The 21,042-nt window shown below is 46.8% G+C and overlaps 1 protein-coding gene across 1 annotated transcript; it reads right to left on the bottom strand.

Moving 5' to 3' along the window:
* Positions 1–342: 342 nt before the first annotated feature.
* ACBD4 (acyl-CoA binding domain containing 4) lies at positions 343–20,817 on the bottom strand. The gene is given in 11 exon segments (XM_053361573.1): positions 343–874; positions 1,324–1,377; positions 3,515–3,638; positions 7,106–7,129; positions 8,688–8,803; positions 9,879–9,973; positions 12,569–12,664; positions 14,562–14,682; positions 15,340–15,424; positions 18,030–18,150; positions 20,682–20,817. Coding segments are annotated over 11 exon segments (1,029 nt in total). The 5' UTR covers positions 20,764–20,817; the 3' UTR covers positions 343–763.
* Positions 20,818–21,042: the final 225 nt, after the last annotated feature.

The following is a 21,042-nucleotide window of genomic DNA, read 5'->3' as shown; positions in this document are numbered from 1 at the left end:
TGCCTATCCCCTGCCACAAACCCCACAGTTCAGAGCCTTGCGAAGTCTTGAATGATTGCGTGTCGCCTGCTCGAATTGTCAGTGCCAGCCTCGGTTTCTCCTTGCGTGCAACTAAACAAGCCCTGGGACCCTCGGTTTCTTTTTGCACAGATGACCCCCCGCCTTCCTTTATTTAGAGGTAAAGGTGAAGGTGACCCCTGAGCGTTAGGTCCAGTCATGATCGACTCTGGGGTTGCGGCGCTCATCTCTATTGGCCAAGGGAGCCAGCGTTTGTCCGCAGACAGCTTCCGGGTCATGTGGCCAGCAGGACTAAGCCGCTTCTGACGAACCAGAGCAGCGCACGGAAACGCCGTTTACCTTCCTGCCGGAGCGGTACCTATTTATCTACTTGCACTGGTGTGCTTTCGAACTGCTAGGTTGGCAGGAGCAGGGACCGAGCAACGGGAGCTCACCCCGTCGCGGGGATTCGAAACACCGACCTGATCGGCAAGTCCTAGGCTCTGTGGTTTAACCCACAGCACCACCCGCGTCCCCCCCCCCCAAAGCATACTGGTTAGCACCACCCAAATTTGATTAAATATCTTCCCCCATCCACTGACCACCCACCCCGCACCCCAAGATTGCAGCATTGGGGTTAGGCAAAAACCCAAGGCGTGCCCATCCCTGCTAGGTTGGAAAAGTTGGCAAGCGTCGAATGTTCAGAGTTCAAAAGTGCCAGGGCTTCTTTTGCTTTTTCCAAGGGGGTTTGTTGTCTTTGCGCAATTCACCTCTTCTTCCTCTGAAAATACCAATGCAGCCATTGGATGATGAAAGGCCAAGCCAGCAGGAAAAACCAGGTGCGAGGAGACAGCTGTGCGGGCCAACCTGGCGGTTCCTGGGGAACGAGAGAAGAGGGTGGGGGTAAAATCCTGGACTGGATTGAAGGGAAAGCACTGTGGGCGGAATGGCACCTGCTGCTGCTGCTGCTTCCCAGGACGCAATAAGGAGTCCTGCTTTCTGGCTTACATTATTCCAATTAACCAGTCAGGCGAGAATGCAAGTTTGAGTTGGTTAATAAATGGGAGAAATCGACCGAAGCTTTGTTCATCGATCAGCATTTCCTTGCTGATTAACAGGTTGATGGCAAGCGGATCCAGGCAGGTGGGCTGCTATTTAGGGTGGTCAGAAAAAGCATTTTACACATGCCCAGAGGCACACTCTTCTTTGCGATTGCTTCCTGTGTTTCTGGTTTGGTTTTCTTTAATTAAGCCAACCCACTTAGATGCCTGGTTGCATCAAAGTGATAAAAGACAGGGACCGCACTTAAGAATACTTGCCACATACCTTTCCGTTGTGCAAGGAGGTTGGCCGACAAGGATTCAGCATCGACGTGTGACCCTGAATGGCAGAAAAATCGCGATGAGTATCTAGAAGCCTATGCACTTTTCCAATCTATGATCTTTTAAAGGGGTTTTCCAAGGCCAAAAAGAGTATTATGTAAATATTTTTAACATGAAAAATAAAAGGATCCTTGGCAGTTTTGCACAAAGTTTCATAACTCATGGTGCCTACCATTAATCTCTCCGTTCTTTCTCAGGATTATTGTCCATTTTTATTTTACCAAAATAAAAAAAGTTGTGAATGGATACATTGCATTGTGAGCTTTTGTGGGGGGGGGGGTTCTGAACTGTTTTCTAATTTTCCACTAGTCTTTTCAGCTTCTTATGGAAATATTTTTCTAATGTTTCCTCCTCCTTATACTATGTTGTCTCGTATTTCAGCAGGGCTGAAGGGGGGACACATACATGGCTGTACAAAAGTTTGACAGGATCAGTGCTTTTTTTCTAGGGGGACGCATACCCCTAAACATTTTGTGAATCTAAGTTTGGCCGCATTGAGGGGCAGTATTTCAATATGAGTAGGAAAATGAGAGTACCCCTAAACATATTTTTTTTAAGAAAAAAAGCACTGGAAAGGATCATTACAAGAATGATAACAGCAAAGCAACAAGATTATACTGTGCCCCCCCCCATGAAAAGAGACAAGCAAAAATGCAAGGTAATCTGGGTATAATGAATAGACTCGGAATAGATTCATCAAAAAACAACCCCACAGCTGAACCCCTCTGGACTGTGTCACAGCTAACACTGTCCCAAAGAATTTGTGTGGAACACAGTTAAGGCCATCTTCACGAAACAGCTGCACAATGAAGTTAAACAGATACAGGCCACAAACCATAAAATCCAGAATGGATAAATACAAGTCTTGTTTCCTGCCACTGAAATATTTAACTCTTCTTACTGGTTCTGAGTACAACTGCTATAGCACAAAACCTATATGGGTAGTAATGTGTTGCTCAGGGTTAAATAACCGCTTGTCTGAGTTACTATCGCCATAACATGGAACCTTATAGCCAGAAAACCTTTGCCTAAAGATTCTGAAACTTTTAATTGGTGGGAAAGTTTCTCCATTAATAAAAGAACCCAGATCTTCTCCACTAGGGGGGCTGTTTGAAGTTTCTAAAACTGGGCAGTCGGCTGCAAATAAGAGAGAATCATTAGCAGTTATTGATCCTATCGGCCAAAGATCATCAGCAAGGGGACAAAGGCAGGAGGTTGCAGAGCAGGGGTCAGCAAACTTTTTCAGCCGTGGGCCGGCTCATCCCTCAGACCATGTAGTGGGCCGGACTGTCTGTCTGTCTATCTGTCTGTCTGTCTCTCTCTCTCTCTCTCTCTATCTATCTATCTATCTATCTATCTATCTATCTATCTATTGGGGGAGAAATGAACAAATTCCTATGCCTCACAAATAACCCAGAGATGCATTTGAAATAAAAGGACACATTCTACTCATGTAAAAAACACACTGATTCCCGGACCATCTGTGGGCCAGATTTAGAAGGCGATTGGGCCTGATCCGGCCCCTGTACCTTAGTTTGCCTACCCCTGTTTCAGAGTCTAGCTGCAGAAGAAGAAGAAGAGAAGAGTTAGGATTTGATATCCCGCCTTTCACTACCTTTAAGGAGTCCCAAAGCGGCTCACATTCTCCTTTCCCTTCCTCCCCCACAACAAACACTCTGTGAGGTGAGTGGGGCTGAGAGACTTCAGAGAAGTGTGACTGGCCCAAGGTCACCCAGCAGCTGCATGTGGAGGAGCGGAGACGCGAACCCGGTTCCCCAGATTACGAGACTACCGCTCTTAACCACTACACCACACTGGCTCTCTGGCCACTGAGCAGGCCCTGTCTTGTGTCCTTGACAGATGCACCTCGGATGCCAGCGCAGCACAGAGGAGAATTTCTCCTAAAGATAATAATGCACAGACACCCTTGTATTGGCAAAAGTGATTTTGGTTTTAGGAAGTTCCTTGTTCCCAGATGTGTAGGAAGATGCACTGCCTGATGAGAGCTAGGGACTGTAAGTTTTTATACAATGCATCCACAATGCTTTGCAATATCTCAGAAAGTTTTCCCCCCAGCTGTGCTGAAAAATTAATGCATTCATTTATAAAAGAAATGAATGTGTCTCCCAACGTGCCTGGAAAGCTGCCTGGGATTCCAGGTAGCCGAGTCTCTCCATCACTTTCTTCATGTCCTCCTGCAAAGCTTGAATGGCGCTCATCATGTGCAGGTCAACGTCTTGCTGGATCACGCCGAGACCCCTCTCTGTAACATGGGACAGGGAGAAAGAGATCAGAAGAGATATGACTTAAAGGGTAAGGTAAAGCTAAAGGGACCTCTGACCATTAGGTCCAGTCGTGGCCGACTCTGGGGTTGCGGCGCTCATCTCGCTTTAGTGGCCAAGGGAGCCGGCGTACAGCTTCCGGGTCATGTGGCCAGCATGACTAAGCCGCTTCTGGCGAACCAGAGCAGCGCACAGAAACGGCGTTTACCTTCCCACCGGAGTGGTACTTATTTATCTACTTGCACTTAGACGTGCTTTCGAACTGCTAGGTTGGCAGGAGCAGGGACCGAGTAACGGGAGCCCACCCCATCGCGGGGATTCAAACCGCCGACCTTCTGATCGGCAAGTCCTAGGCTCTGTGGTTTAACCCACAGCGCCACCCGCGTCCCTGACTTAAAGGGGTGGAACCTTAAAAGGCAGCGGCGCTCAAATATAATCCCAGAAGCGGGAGTTGATTTCTAAAGCGAGAGCTCCCAGGCCTCAGAAGTCACACCCATTCCAGATCTACACCTGTGAGTGGGTGGTGGTGGTCGGGGAAAGGATTAAATCCTCTTGTGGATCAGGAATTGCTTAAGCGCTCTGCTCCTGCTTGCAGGTTTCCCATGAGCTTCTGGAAGGCCACTTGTAAGATGGGCCACTGGCCTGATCGGCAGGCTCTCCTTATTATGTTCTTAATCAGGGGTCAGCAACCTTTTTCAGCTGTGGGCCGGTCCACCGTCCCTCAGGCTATGTGGTGGACCGGACTATATTTTGAAAGAAATAAAAACGAATTCCTATGCCCCACAAATCACCCAGAGATGCATTTTAAATAAAAGCACACATTCTACGCATGTAAAAACACCAGGCAGGCCCCACAAATAACCCAGAGATGCATTTTAAATAAAAGGACACATTCTTCTCATGTAAAAACATGCTGATTCGCGGGCCGGATTTAGAAGGCGATTGGGCCACATCTGGCCCCTGGGCCTTAGGTTGACTACCCCTGTCTTAATGGTTGTGGTGTCTAGATTAGAGGAAGGAACATGAGATAACTGGGGGAGCATTCACTTGATTGTAGCCTTTTTCTTTTATCAGAGTCACTCCCCTCCTCTGAAAGCCACCAGGGCTTTCCATTGCATCAGAACTGATGACAAGCAAGTCATAGTTTCTAAAATATGACGTGGTAGAGCTCAAGCCAACCTGGAAATGGCTCCTTGTGTTTTAAAAGACCCTTGCCCACAGTCCCAAATGTTTGGGATAAACCAAGTAATAATAATAATAATTTATTATTTATACCCCGCCCATCTGGCTGGGTTTCCCCAACAGAATATTAAAACCAGGATAAAACATCAAGCATTAAAACCTTCCCTAAACAGGGCTGCCTTCAGATGTCTTCTAAAAGTCAGATAGTTGTTTGTTTCCTTGACATCTGATGGGAAGGCGTTCCACGGGGCAGGCGCCACCACTGAGAAGGCCCTCTGCCTGGTTCCCTATAACCTCGCTTCTCACAGGGAGGGAACCTCCAGAACGCCTTTGGAGCTGGACCTCAGTGAATGATGGGGGTGGAGATGCTCCTTCAGGTATACTGGGCCAAGGCCATTTAGGGCAGGCATAGGCAAACTCAGCCCTCCAGATGTTTTGGGATTACAACTCTCATCATCCCTAGCTAACAGGACCAGTGGTCAGGGATGATGGGAACTGTAGCCTCAAAACATCTGGAGGGTCGAGTTTGCCTATGCTTGGTTTAGGGCTTTAAAGGTCAGCACCAACACTTTGAATTGTGCATGGAAACAGTTGCATGCAGAAGATTTCAGGTTTGGTGCTGCCGCCTCTAGTTAAAAGAATAAGAGCATCCCTGAAGAGTCACTACCAGTTAGTGCAGGAATCAGTGTGACTCAGTGTGTGCTTAGTTTCATATTCACTTCCTCAGAGACCACTCATCAAGGTCAGGAGGTTTTCTCCATTGCCCCAGATCTCCTGGAGCGTTTCTTCATTTTTCACCAGGGGCATCAAGGATTGTCTCATCAGAGACACAACGGTGAATGGTGTCAGGCTGGCACCGCTTGCCGCTCTCCCCTAATTCTTGTTTCTGTAAACAAGACAACATCTATTCTGAGCATATGCAAAGGCTGGGCAAAAAGGGCCCATGCCAGGCAGCACAAAATCCCACTGGAAAAGTTAGGCCAAACTTCAGTGAGGAACACAGAAGGAGACGAGGGCGTATGACCCATCCATGCTATGCAGCCTTATCTTCACAGGTATGTTACTAATTAACCTCTGAGCAGATGAGAAGAATATTCCGAGATAGTAGAGTTGCTATGGAGGGGGTGGGTGGGAAAGCACACAGGATATTTCAGCGCTCTCAGAAAAAAAGATCATGAGGCGAGGCTAGAATCCATGCTGCCTGTCTTAAGTAATTTTATCATGGGCAGCAAATCTTGGCTCCTGGGCATCAACCTTTCTAGATCCGGCCATTTGCAACGTGGAGAAGCACCCTCAAGATGGGCCATTTAGAGAGGCATACAAACACTCCAAGCAGATTTCCTTCAGCGGTTATTTTTTTTTAGGGTGGTACAGTCAAACCTCAGTTCCTGAACGGCTCCATTTTGGAATGTTTCGGCTCCTGAACACAGAAAACCTGGAAGTAAATGCTCCGGTTTTCAAATGTTTTTCGGAAGCTGAACATTCGACATGGCTTCCGCTTGAGTGCAGGAAGCTCCTGCAACCCATTGGAAGCCGTGCCTCGGTTGTCGAACGTTTTGGAAGCCAAACGGGCTCCCGGAACTGATTACGTTCAACAACCGAGGTTTGACTGTACCACGTTGTCACAAGGTAGTAAATGGCATAGAACAGCTCTTTGATCCCTCCGTACCATGTGTATGCCTGTCACTATTTTGGAGACAGTTCCTTTTGTCACTACAGGCGTTTTTTATTTTCTGTTTTAAAAGGCCAGATAAATTGTCACTTTATATGGCATTAATCGTGTGAGTGGCCCTTGCGGGTTTGTTTTCCTTTACCAAGAAACAGCCATAATGCAACACGGGAAGCGTATCAAAACATGGCAAATTTGATGCGACTCTAGTTCCCTTTTATTAGCTAGACCTACAGTAATGAGAAAGGGACGCGGGTGGCGCTGTGGGTTAAACCATAGAGCCTAGGGCTTGCCGATCAGAAGGTCAGCGGTTCGAATCCCCACAATAGGGTGAGCTCCTGTTGCTCGGTCCCTGCTCCTGCCAACCTAGCAGTTCGAAAACACGTCAAAGTGCAAGTAGATAAATAGGTATCACTCTGATGGGAAGGTAAACGGTGTTTCCGTGCGCTGCTCTGGTTCACCAGAAGCAGCTTAGTCATGCTGGCCACATGACCCGGAAGCTGTACGCCGGCTCCCTCGGCCAATAAAGCGAGATGAGCGCCGCCACCCCAGAGTCGGTCACGACTGGACCTAATGGTCAGGGGTCCCTTTACCTTTTACCTTACGGTAGACTATGGCTAGGCCTCCATTGGTGTGGATATATATTCAATTGCATCTTAAGTGACCTGGGAGTGTCCATAACGTTTTGTTTGCTATTAAGTAGACTCCACGTACACCCAACTCCGTAACCTGCTGAATGACTGCCATTTTCAGTTGTGTTTGTTATCGTGGTTATGTTTTTGGAATCTCAATAAAACTCTTTTTAACAAAATTGCCATGGGGCTGGCCTCCATTGGAAGCACAACACTGGGTGAGGTGGCTTTAACCCTTTGTCATAATCCAGATCAAGTCTCTCCTCTATGCCCCCCCCCCCGCAAAATGGAGGCTTCCTTCCTGGGCCAATAGAAGACCCAAGATGCGTGTGACCAGGCTTTGTATCATGGTAGGAGACAAGTTGATTAAAGTTAGTTAAAACGGTTTTACAGAACCCTATAATGCCCTCCTGGTCAGAGAACGAGATGCCCTTTTCCTGCCTTCTGCTCCCACTGCTTGCCTTTCTCTCAAAAGGTTTGTTTCTGTTATGGTGGCAATTGTACAGCCCCGACTCTCCTGGCACATCTGCCGTTTCTTCATAGCAAAAACTCCTGCTTTCTACCAGATCCGGGGCATTGCCTCACAGACTTATCACAGGATCAAACTGAATTAATTACACTGGGGCTTGTTTGCACTCGCAGATCAGAAAATGGCCTTTCCTTGCCAACAGTGCAAGCTGCAATGACTCTTCAACATCAACTTCGTTGGACTGGTCATGTTGTGTGGATGCCTGATTATCGTCTTCCAAAGCAACTACTCTATTCTGAACTTAAAAATGGAAAGTGTAATGCCGGTGGTCAACAATAGAGCAGGGGTCAGCAAACTTATTCAGCAGGGGGCTAGTCCACTGTCCCTCAGACCTTGTGGAGGGCCAGACTATATTTTTTTGGGGGGAGAACAAATTCCTGTGCCCCACAAATAACCCAGAGATGCATTTTAAATAAAAGGACACATTCTGCTCATGTAAAAACACCAGGCAGGCCCCACAAATAACCCAGAGATGCATTTTAAATAAAACCACACATTCTACTCATGTAAAAACACGCTGATTCCCGGACCGTCCGCGGGCCAGATTTAGAAGGCGATTGGGCCGGATCTGGCCCCCGGGTCTCAGTTTGCCTACCCACGACGATAGAGATTCAAAGACTCAAGTAAAATATAAAAAAATGTAGTATAAACACCGACAACTGGGAAACACTGGCCTGCAAGTGCTCCAGTTGGAGATCAGCCTTTACCAAAGGTGTCGTGGGCTTTGAAGACGCTTGAACTCAGGTCAAAAGGGAGAACCGCGCTAAGAGGAAGGCACGCTTGGCAAACCCTCATTGTGATCAACTCCTGCCTGGAAACCTGTGTCCCCACTGTGGAAAGGAATGTGGATCCAGAATTGGCCTCCACAGTCACTTATGCACTCACTGTTAAAACCGTGTTTATGGAAGACAATCTTACTCGGCTACGAGCGATCGCCAAAGAAGAAGAAGAAAGCTGTATTAGTCAAGGACCTGCACTGGACCTGTCTCCCCCTGTGTGTTTTTAAGTCAAAACGTTAGTCTTGCGTCTATACCTTCCCTGGTTGAAGATGCTGAAGTCTTATATCCAGTCTTCTCTCCACTCTGAATATTGTTCAGGGGGAGGTTTGGCATGGCTGATAGCCTCCTATCCTGTGGGGGAAACAAGAGAGGGATTGAAATCGTATGGGCATGCCTAGACTACTTTTTTTCTTTCCTGGCTCTGTTCCATTAACCGTCATGACTTCCTCCAACAGATCGTGGGACAGTGGAGGTGCTGGTTGTTCACTGTAACAGAATGATCAAGCCTGCCTTCCGCAGAACTACAATTCCCAGGGTTCCCTGGGGAGATGGAAGGCTTGTGCCTCAAGGGACCGTTTCTAGCTCTGAGCTGGATGTCATAATAGAGTTTTAGAGCTGTTGTGACTTGAAGAAGGCTCAATGGGCAGGGCTGTTCCTGTTTCCTAACAAGGTTGGCAAATGAAAGCCATTTCATTCTTCGCTAGGAAAGTATACCAAATGTCAGACATTAAGATGGTGTTCCATTATTTTAAGACTAATGGAAAGTACTGCGTTGTTTCCTGTTCTGTGTCATTTCTAATAACAACTTTAAAGATTTGACCTTCCTTAGGTGAATTAATGTATATGTGTGTGAGTTAACCCACCAAGCTATTTACACAAAGCCAGATGGGACAGTTATATATAATAAAATTGTTGTTGCTGCTGGAGTTTCGTTTGAGTTTTATCAATATTCCCAAGTCTGCAAACTTTGCCTCAATACACATAAATCAGTATATTTTATAAAAGTTTTTTTGGGGGCGGGCAAATCTTACCATAATTTAAAAAACAATAAAAATTAGCTACTTCCTTCAAAGCGGCTCTGGTTCGATTTAGCAGCTCAGTACATTCAAAGCTCATCTTAAAACCTATCTCAATGAGGAGACTAAACTCATTTTCTGTTTTAGTATTTTAAGTTGTATGTTTCAAAATAGAGTTGTAAATTCTTCTTGATTTTACTGTTTTAACTTTGGTAAACTGCTTCGAGGCTGGGTTGTGGTGTTTTTTTTTACAACCGTGCAGTGTATAATTTTTATCAAATTAATGTAATCAATTAATTAACAAGAGCATGTTCATAGCAAAAGAAAATCTAGATCAGATCTATCAAAAAGTAAGGAGAAGGCTCATAGTTAACTTCACAATTACCTCCCACCCCATTAGTCATCATCACCTCATCGGGTTCCCCTGGTTCCAGGCTGTCAAAGAAGACCTCGCTCTCCAAATCGCTGGGCACATGGATGCTCTTGCTTTCTTTGTCTGCATAGCCTAGCCAGCAAGATAAAGAGTTATGGCTCAGAAACGGAAGTACAGATAGGAGTTTGTGCAAGCCGTCATATATTGAAGTACAGTGGTACCTCGGGATGCGAACGGGATCCGTTCCGGAGCCCAGTTCGCATCCTGAACGTAACATAAGATGCAACAGTGCATCGCGTTTCGCCACTTCCGCGAATGCGCGTGGCGTCATTTTGACCGTCTGCACATGTGCGAGCGGCGAAACCTGGAAGTAACACGCTCCGTTACTTCCGGGTCACCGCGGAGCGCAACCCGAATGCGCTCAACCTGAAGCGTATTTATCCTGAGGTATGACTGTATCCGAATGTCCAGATGTTACACACACACACACACACACACACACTATTATTATTATTATTAGCATTAATCTATAAACAAATTCAGTATCTTTATAGGGGTTCTTCTGACCCCCGGACTTCTACCCACTCCTCTCCCTGGTTTTCAATAATTATCTCTTCTCTTTTCTGTGTCTAAATACTTTTATACAATCTATTAAATCTCTTTTTTAATATCCTTTATCAAATTATATTGCAAGTGATAATCCAATCCTGCTAACATTTTTAAGTGTTTACGTTTTTAAGTGTTTACTATAAAGTTAATCCATTCTTTTTTACATTTATTGTCCTCTTGGTGTCTAATCTTCCCGGTCAATGTCCAGATGTGAAAAGAGTGTGGCTCGGGAGCCTCCATCCTTTGTTCTCAATATCTGACCCATGATAGATAAAAGGCCAAGAAAACCAGGTGTGCATATTCTGATCACATCCTCAAATGTGTGCTAAATCCAAAAACTAGGTGCTTCGTATTTCTTTCATGCTATAGTGGGTTTCACACACGCACACACACACACACACACACACACACACAAACACACAAAATGAACTGGGTATCTTCTGTAACACTGTCGCAAAAGGTTTTGGATCTGGGCTGCGTAGCAACTCGTATTCAACATTTCATCTGATTTGCAAAAGAGAAGGACAAAGAGCTTAGCTTTGATTCCACTGCTTAGGCTATGCGCAGCTCATGAAGGCTCAAGGAAATGGCACCAAAACTTAGATCTGGGTTTCCCAAGCTTGGGCCTCTAGCTGTTTTTGGACTATGATGATGATAATTTATTATTTATTCCCTGCCCATCTGGCTGGGTTTCCCCAGCCACTCTGGGCTGCTCCCAACAGAATATTAAAAACATGATAAAACATCAAACATTAAAAACCTCCCTAAAGAGGGCTGCCTTCAGATGTCTTCTAAAAGTCAGATACAGTGGTACCTTGGGTTACATATGCTTCAGGTTACACACTCCGCTAACCTAGAAATAGTGCTTCAGGTTAAGAACTTTGCTTCAGGATAAGAACAGAAATCAGGCTCCGGCAGTGTGGCAGCAGCAGAAGGCCCCATTAGCTAAAGTGGTGCTTCAGGTTAAGAACAGTTTCAGGTTAAGTACGGACCTCTGGAATGAATTAAGTACTTAACCCGAGGTACCACTGTAGTTGTTTATTTCCTTGACATCTGATGGGAGGGCATTCCACAGGGCGGGTGGCACTACTGAGAAGGCCCTCTGCCTGGTTCCCTATAACCTCACTTCTCGCAGCAAGGGAACCGCCAGAAGGCCCTCGAAGGTGGACCTCAGTGTCTGGGCTGAATGATGGAGGTGGAGACACCCCTTCAGGTATACTGGGCCGAGGCCATTTAGGGCTTTAAAGCTCAGCACCAACACTTTGTGCTCGGAAACCTACTGGGAGCCAATGAAGGTCTTTCAGGACCGGTGTTCTGTAGTCTCCGCGGCCACTCCCAGTCACCATCATCCCTAGCTAGAAGGTCAAGGATGTTGGTGACTGGGAGAAACCCTGACTGAGATGCTGGGTTTTGGCATATCACGTTGTGGGAGGAGGGATGGAAGGCTCCCACTCCCAAATGAACCACTTGTTGCTCAAAGTGGGAATATGAACCAGCTTGGGCTCTGTCCAAACTTGAACCCTAAACTGATTTTAAAACTGGTTTAACCGACATTGCTTCTCTAGACACCTGGGTTTGTTTTCTTAAAGCAGAGCTACAAATTTGCACATCGAGATCCTCACCGCCACTGCAGGTTATGTCGAAATACACCCACAATAATAATAAAAAAGAGAACCTCTCCTTCCTAATTAAATTAGTTCCCAACGTTTCTGTCCCACTCTAATGTGACCAGGGAACACGATACCATTGAACCAAAAAGAGCAGGCTTAATTCTTAATGGCTGGTACCATGAATAGCAGGAAGCAGGTTAGCTCTCACCTCCAATGGTGTGCCTGAGTGCATCTTTTATTAGCTTCCATATCCACGGATAACTTTTCCCTAGAAGAGTGGATTACAAAGTGGGGCTGCTTTGGGACACCTGAGGTTCCTGCAAACCCTGTCTGCTGGCTCTGATGCTGCACAGCTTGGCCATCACTTACAGGGATGATGCAGTCTGCTCAGAGTTCATAAAGATGCATGGTATCTTGCAGGAATTGCTGCAGGATTAAAACCCTTTCTCTGCACACATCCCACCTGTCATCATGATAGGCATTTGGCTAGAATATCTGTAAATCTTGCCTGTTTGATTGCACTCTCCGTGTTCTGGTGGGATGCTCTCAGCCGGTCCCCTTAAAGAGCCGTTGTGGAGCGGGGCAGACTCTGAGTCTGTTTTTACTACCAAGAGAAGGGAATGTCCATCAAATCCGCCCATAAGGTCTAGATTATCTCCTACAAACCTCTGCGGCTTTTTCAAGAATTTTGATGCCATCTTTTCATTTAAACACGAGAGCATCAGCACCTTAAATTTCGCTGGCTACAACGCAAATAACGGCACCACCAAATGACAGGCTCCATATAAAAGGCCCAGGAAGAGCAAACTGGTTTTTCTGTGAGGCTAGATCAGGGTTTCCCAAACTTGGGCCTCCAACTGCTTTTGGACTACAATTCCCATCATCCCTGACCACTGGTCCTGATGATGGGAGTTGTAGTCCAAAAACAGCTGGAGACCCAAATTTGGGAAACCTAGAGCTAGATGAAACTGTTAGCTCAGATGGCCTGTCTGGGGTGCCGTGAATAGGTAGACGGTGCTGATGTTTACGGCACAGTCCATTAGGAAGTTCTCTTGCACAAGCTTTGCTGAAACAAATGGGCGTCCGTTCCAGCATCAGATACCAGAATCCCTGGGCAGCTGCAGTGGTCCCAGAGATGAGGGCGCTGATGGCTGTCTCAAGCTCCCTGTACCCGGTGGGTTTGTAAGCCGCCATTTAAATTTCCCACAATGCTCCTGCTGTAAAGTGCCACTCTGGGGTATTGTGGGAAATTTAAAACCGCGGCTTTGAACAGTCTGCTGCTCCATGCAAGCCCACAGCCAAGGGTCCACCAACATAGTAGAGGGAGCGCCGATGGGCACTTTTTGACCGTGAAGCTAACCCTGTTGGCAGCGCTGTTATCTCCACCGATGACCCAGGCAGCAACAGGGCTTCTGTTTACACTGTAAGAAGAGTGATAACAGCTGGGAGGTGGGCCAGATCTTTTCGATGGGGGTGGAGAAGTCAAAAGTGCTCTACAGAAGAGTTGCGCATGCCAAGATTTTAGAATGAAATGGGCAAGGGGAGGGGAAGCTCCTGATATGCATCTCGTACAATATAGACTAAAATCCAAACCCCTTCCACTGTCCCAAGTTTCCCTGCTTTGCCCTTCCCATCTGCTATGTACTGAGTTGAATAGGACCCAAAATGCAGCAGTCTGATTGGTCCTAGAACAATAGGATCCAAAATGCAGCAGGCTGATTGGTCCTAGAACAATGCAGCAGAATGATTGGTCCGCAGGAGCCACCCAATCCAGCTCCAGGTGGAAGTGAATCCACAACCTGATTGGCCTACAGGAGAATCCCGGAATTAGCCAATCACGTGCAGCCCATTGTGTAAATAATGTATATAAAGCAGATATTTTGGGGGAACATCCATTCCTCCTCACCACTACGAGCTGAATAAAGAGCATGAAATCCACTCTCAACTCCGAGTATATTTCACCATCTTTGAGAGGAAAAAACAAGGCCGGGAGGGAAGTTATTCAGAGAAGGAAACCCATCATGCGCTGAATCACAAGTCTTCTTTTTCCCCTCTCCCTGCCAGCAAAAATCCTGCAGCAAAGTTGGGGGTGGGGGCTGTCTATGCTGCCCAAACCCTAAGCAGGTCCAAGCAGGTTGGACTGCTTCACTCCCAGCTGATGAATGCAAATTGGCACCTGAGAAATTTCAGGGAGGGACAAGGATCAGCTGAGATTAGAGATTCCTTTTCCTACAGCTGCACGGCTGGGGGATGACCTGAAAGCAGGTCATTCAGCCAAGTCTCCCTCGCTGCGAGGCTCCACTCTCAAACATGCTGAACAAGCTTTCTACTTTACGGAGGCCAGATTAGATGGAAGCACCTGCAAAGCTCGCATTGGCTGTGTCCAAGAGGAGCTGGGATGGTGACTTCTACATTCTTATTAAAAAAAACTGTGGTCTTGAAGCACACACCATAATAGCTGGAGAACCCACGCACCCCTCTGTCACTGCTAACGGACGTACCTGCTTTCTTCTTGAAGAAGGAGTCGGGCGGCCTGGGCATATCGTGTATCACTTCATAGAGGGGTTCGAAGTATGCAAACATGTCCTCCGACGACTCATCCAACGGCACGCTGTTGATGACCTGCCAAAAAGTCCTAGAGAGGATCCCGGGTGGTACGAAAACATTCCCTGGGATCCAGCAACCGGTCTGGGTGAACCTAACACTGCAGCAATGTTGAAATCTGGACCTAACTTTCCCCCCGGATCGTGGACCACCGAGAGTCCACACAAGGGACTCTCAAGCAAATTTTCTTGCAGAAGTGTAAATCTAACCCCTTCTCACTTGGATTTATTTTACATCATTGCCAGTGGAGTATACTGCTGCATTTAGAGGATTCGAAAGAGAACTCAGCCAGTGTCTTATCAGGAAGTCTAAACATCAGGCCTGGTGGTTTGTGCATTTTAAAACATCTCTCAGGGATCTCAGCTGTACTTTCACTTTGAATCTCACAAACATTTGACACGTTTTAAAACGGCACAAAACTTCGGTTTTGTTCAAAAACCCGCTGGGTTCATTCATGCTGAACTCCTTCATTTCAGAGCCAAAGGCTCTCCGAAATCCCCTACCCACAGAGATTTGTTCAAGCCCAAACCCTGAGGTGCCTTCCTTGCCATTTCTGCCGTTGAATCGCTGTTAGGCTTGAGACGCAGCCTACTCATATCTCATTGTAAGGAGTTTCCATGGCGACCCAACCAGGCAGACCAGGCCTGAATGAGGAGGGTGTTCCCCATTTCCTACCTTCTGAGCAGCCTTCTTCATCTCGGCGATATAAGCTGCCATGGCTTCCATTTTGGTCATCTTCCCCAGGCTGTTCCATGCATCCCTGCCAAAAAGCCAAACATAACTTCTTACCTGGGGGACAGGTGCTTAATTTTGGGAAAGAAAGATGTCAAGAGTTCACACCTGCCTGAAAGTCGGGTCCTCTGAATTAAAGGTAAAGGTACCCCTGCCCGTATGGGCCAGTCTTGACAGACTCTAGGGTTGTGCGCCCATCTCACTCAAGAGGCCGGGGGCCAGCGCTGTCCGGAGACACTTCCGGGTCACGTGGCCAGCGTGACAAGCTGCATCTGGCAAGCCAGCGCAGCACACGGAACGCCGTTTACCTTCCCGCTGATAAGCTGTCCCTATTTATCTACTTGCACCCGGGGGTGCTTTCGAACTGCTAGGTTGGCAGGCGCTGGGACCGAGCAGCAGGAGCACACCCAGCCGCGGGGATTCGAACCGCCGACCTTTCGATCGGCAAGCCCTAGGCGCTGAGGCTTTTACCCACAGCGCCACCCGCGTCCCTGTCCTCTGAATTAGCAGCCCTCTATTATTCTTGCGATTATTCAGAAAGTCTATGCATAACTCAAGAGTATTTTTACTTCTCGTTTTGATTAATTTTAAACATTCACTTTCCCATACAGTGGTACCTCGGGTTAAGAACTTAATTCGTTCTGGAGATCCGTTCTTAACTTGAAACTGTTCTTAACCTGAGGTACCACTTTAGCTAATGGGGCCTCCAGCTGCTGCCGCGCCTCCACCACACGATTTCTGTTCTCACCCTGAAGCAAAGTTCTTAACCCGAGGTACTATTTCTGGGTTAGCAGAGTCTGTAACCTGAAGCGTCTGTAACCTGAAGGATATGTAACCCAAAGTACCACTGTATGTCCCAAACAGCACACACACACAAACTAGGCATGATAGCTCATGATAGAGCATGAGGCTCTTAATCTCAGGGTTGTGGGTTCAAAGCCCCATGTTGAGTGAAAGATTCCTGCGTTGGAGTGGGTTAGACTAGATTACCCCCAGGGTACTCTCTAGCTCTGTGATTCTAAGAATTCTATGTCAGTTTGCATTTTTTAGTGCAAAAAGTATTGATCTGATGTGTAGAGATCTTCCCTATTCTAATTAATTCAAGAGGGTTCTGGAAGCTTCTCTGTGTGAAAGAAGCAAGCAGAAGGTTCATGATGTTTGGGTTATTCCTTCAGAGAAGCTGAGTACAGCTGATTTAAACTGGTTCTCTTATCTCTTTCTGTCAAGGTCATGCTGACTATAAAAGTAAGTCCAGAAGGAGCCTGAGTTTCACTTTCTCTTTCTATGTCTTTTCCTTCTGGTGTGGTGTTCTCTACATAGTACAGTGGAACATAGTACAGGAGGCACATTCACAACCCACAGCGTTTGCAACCCGCAGCGCTAAGTCTGTGCACGTGCGTGACGCGATTCGGCACTTCTGCGCATGCGCAAAGCGTGATTTAGTGCTTCTGCGCATGCGCCAAAACCCGGAAGTAACCCTTTTCAGTACTTCCGGGTTTGGTGCGTCCGTAACCCGAAAATGCACAACCCACAGCATTCGCAACCCGAGGTATGACTGTAAGCTTAGTGTTAAGGTTTAGACTTATTGTTTAGACTTATTTAGACTTAAGTTATTGTAAGTTTAAGTTAAATCTGCTGCAACTGGATTTCCTATGGACAGTGCCAATCCTGAACGTATTGGATTTGTGACCATTATGCTCATTTGCCTTCCGTTGCAGTAAAGCTCTGCTGGATGAAATACAATTGCCTCTGGTCTATTTTTTGGGAATCCTGCAACGTGTTTTAAGTTTTGACTCTGCTAACTATACATTGGAATCTACTCTTGATCAATACTGAGTAAAATTCAATGCCATTCTATGATTTGCACTACAATGGTACCTCGGGTTACATACGCTTCAGGTTACATACGCTTCAGGTTACACACTCCGCTAACCCAGAAATAGTGCTTCAGGTTAAGAACTTTGCTTCAGGATAAGAACAGAAATCGGGCTCCGGCGGCGCGGCGGCAGCAGGAGGCCCCATTAGTTAAAGTGGTGCTTCAGGTTAAGAACAGTTTCAGGTTAAGAACGGACCTCCGAAACGAATTAAGTACTTAACCTGAGGTACCACTGTATTTAAAAACGGCATGGTTATTTTATTAATAAATAACAACTGGCAGGTGGCCATTGTAAGAACAGAGGCTACCAATGCAGTTCTTAAGGGTAAGGGCTCGGTATTAGCTCCTGCTCAGAACAAAAGACAGGGCATTCCAAAAGTAGGGGGCCACTGCAATGAAAGCCCTGCTTCTCATTCTTGGAGTTTTAATCTCTTGCAATAAGGGCGTTTTTGTTTTGTTTTTCTTTGAAAGGCAGTACTTGATCACCCGACTGCAACTTGACACAGGCCAAATACAGGGAGACGTAAGCCTTTATGGATCAAAACCAGCATCTAAAATTAAGCCACAATTGCAACAGTTGCCCATACAATTGGAGCAATACTAGCTTATCCCCATGCCCATCAGATAAGCAGCAGTACTTTGCACTAGCATTGCAAGGCTGGGTCCATTTGTTGAAAACAGGATCAGGGGCTAAGTTCAAACAAAGCCATTGCCTCACCAAGTTCTGAAAGGAGATATTGGCCCTTGCCTTTCTTACCATTTATATCTGCCAATAGGGTCCCAAAACCCTGGCCTGGGGATCTGGCACCGACCCACCGTGGCTTGCTTGTAGTAGCTGTAGAAGCGCAGCATTTCTTCGTAGGATGGTCTGTAGGAACCTGAGAAAAGTGGGGAAGTCACATGCGGAAGGTGGCAACATGAGAACGGGGCCTTCTCTGCGGTGGCTCCCCATCTGTGCAATGCTCTCCCCAGGGAAGTTTGCCTGGTGCCTTCATTATACACCTTTAGGCACCAGGCAAAAACATTCCTTTTTAACCAGGCCTTTGGCTGAGCCAATTTACATCCTATGCCCTTTTAAAATGTGTTTTTTTTGGGGGGGGAGCTATTGGGTTGTTGTTTGTATTTTTATTATGTATTTTGTGGGTTTATATCTTGATTTTAGTCTGTGAACTGCCCTGAGATTGCTGGGTATAGGGCGGTATATAAATTCAATAATAATGATGATGATGATGATGATGATGATGATGATGATGTCTCTCCCTCTATGGCAGTGATGGCCAAACTTGGCCCTCCAGCTGTTTTGGGACTACATTTCCCATCATCCCTGACCACTGGTCCTGTTAGCTAGGGATGATGGGAGTTGTAGTCCAAAAACAGCTGGAGGGCCAAGTTTGGACATTACTGCTCTATGGCTTCTGCCTGCAGCCTGCTTCTACCCAGGTCTCTTTCACACAGACCTAAAATCTGGCTTTTGTCTTTCTAACTAACAGACAGGGTGTTTTTTTTTGGGGGGGGAGGCCCACCCATTTGTCCTCTGGCACAGAGCCACTGCCTTTGTTTCTCTTAATAACCCATTGCCCAGGCTCACCTACCGATTCCAGTAATTGAACCTGTGCTGGATCCAGGAATTAGAAGATGAACCTAACCCCCTCGCCCTAAAATAAAACTCACAACATTCTTCTTTATAAGATGCTTACATGCCAGAATAGCTTCTAAGTGGCCTACACTTACAACTATAATTTTATAATTATAAAATCTCTGCTCACTAAAACAGTTCCATCAAAACATTCAAAACCCCACATTTAAAACACGCAATCAATCATGCCCGTTAAAAACCAAAACAGTCAAAACAATTAAATTAATTTAAAACAGATTGATCAGGAAGTTCAAATTCAGTACATGCAACTCCCAATTTAGGCGCGTCCGAATGACGCATCATCGTGCACAGCGCCAAACCCGATAGTAGCCCCAAAATGTCATGAAAAGGAATGGAGTCGGGGCAGAGCGGGCTGTATTATTATTTATTAATTATTAATTAAAAGACTGAGCTTGAACTTCCTGATCTGTTTTAATTTCTCAATTAATTACCGTATTTTTCGCCCTATGGGACGCACCGCCCCATAGGACGCACCAAGTTTTTTTTGGGGGGGGGGAATAAAGAAAAAAAATTTTATTTCCCCCCCAGGCGCTTGCGGGGCAGGCAGCGGGGAGGAGCGCTCTTCTCCCCGCCGCCCGCCTTCAGATCAGGTCCGGGGACAGCGGGAAGACGCGCTGCGCCTCCCAGCTGTCCCCGGAGCTTGCGGGGCAGGCAGCGGGGAGAAGCGCTCTTCTCCCTGCCGCCCGCCTTCAGATCAGGTCCGGGGAAAGCGGGAAGATGCGCTGCGCCTCCCCACTGTCCCCGGAGCTTGCGGGGCAGGCAGCGGGGAGAAGCGCTCTTCTCCCTGCCGCCCACCTTCAGATCAGGTCCGGGGACAGCAGGAAGATGCGCTGCGCCTCCCCACTGTCCCCGGAGCTTGCGGGGCTGGCGGCGGGGTCTCCCCGCCGCCAGCCTCCAAACCACTTCGGGAGACAGCAGGATGGTGGCGTTCCGCCTCCCTCTGTCCCCCGACCTTGTGGGGCTGGCGCTGGGGCTCTCCTGAAGCCTGGAGAGCGAGAGGGGTCGGTGTGCACCGACCCCTCTCGCTCTCCAGGCTTCAGCGAAAGCTTGCATTTGCCCCATAGGACGCACACACATTTCCCCTTCATTTTTGGAGGGGAAAAAGTGCGTCCTATAGGGCGAAAAATACGGTATGTTTTTAATGGGCTTGGTAGTAGTGTGCATTTTAAATACGGCTTTCAAAAACGTTTTGATGGAATCGTTATAGTTTGTGTGTATGGATTCTATAATTGATTTTATACTTGTAACTTGCTTAGAAGCTGTTCTGGCATGTAAGCAGCATGTAGCAGTGGTAGTAAGTAGTAGTAATTTATTTATATGCCAAATAATAATAATAATAATTTATATGCTGCCAAACAACAACAATTTATATGCCACCCATCTGACAACAACAACAACAATTTATATGCCACTCATATAACTGGGTTCCCCCAGCCACTCTTTGGGCAGCTTCCAGAACATTAACATTTCATACACAGTAAATTGGAATATAACCCATCCTGGTGATGATAGGGAATCAGGGAGTATAACACACCAGTAAGGGTACTATGCAAGCTTCAAACTAAGAATCTAAGTTCCAGCTCTTGAGAATCCCAGATTCTTTTTTGGGGTTTTCAAAAGTTGTTGTTGTTGTTGTTGTTTGTTGTTGTTGTCTCCTTATGGCGGTACAGACAAGCTTGGAGAACTTGATGTTAGAGGCCTGTGGAGCACGTACAGCAAGTAACCATAGAGCATCCCCAAATGGGCTCTCACCATTTTTGGGCAAGCCTTGAATGACACGGACAGCAGTGTCAAACTGCTTTTGGTAATCGGGTTCTTCTTCCTTCATCCCCATTGTCTCCGCCGCTGCCAATCTTGGAAGAAAAGCAGAGGTGCTAAGGAAAACCAAAGGCTCTGGAGGGAGAAAGGTAAAGAGATTCGTTTGCTGCAGCTTCTCAGAGGGACAGCGCAAGAGTGATGAAACCAGCATTTGAAATTCGCCAGGTTGGCACCTGGCAATCCGCCACTTGCAACCAAGTGAAGATACCGGGGAGCCAGGATGACGCCCAATGTCTGCACCTTTTGACAGGCTGGCACACAGCAACTTTTTTTTCTCTGTGGTGCTGTGACACGA

The sequence above is a fragment of the Podarcis raffonei genome, chromosome 13 (assembly GCF_027172205.1).
Source record: "Podarcis raffonei isolate rPodRaf1 chromosome 13, rPodRaf1.pri, whole genome shotgun sequence".
In the NCBI taxonomy this organism is placed as follows: Eukaryota; Metazoa; Chordata; class Lepidosauria; order Squamata; family Lacertidae; genus Podarcis; species Podarcis raffonei.
Note: the sequence above shows the minus strand (reverse complement) of the source record. Positions and strands in the feature narration are given on the sequence as shown.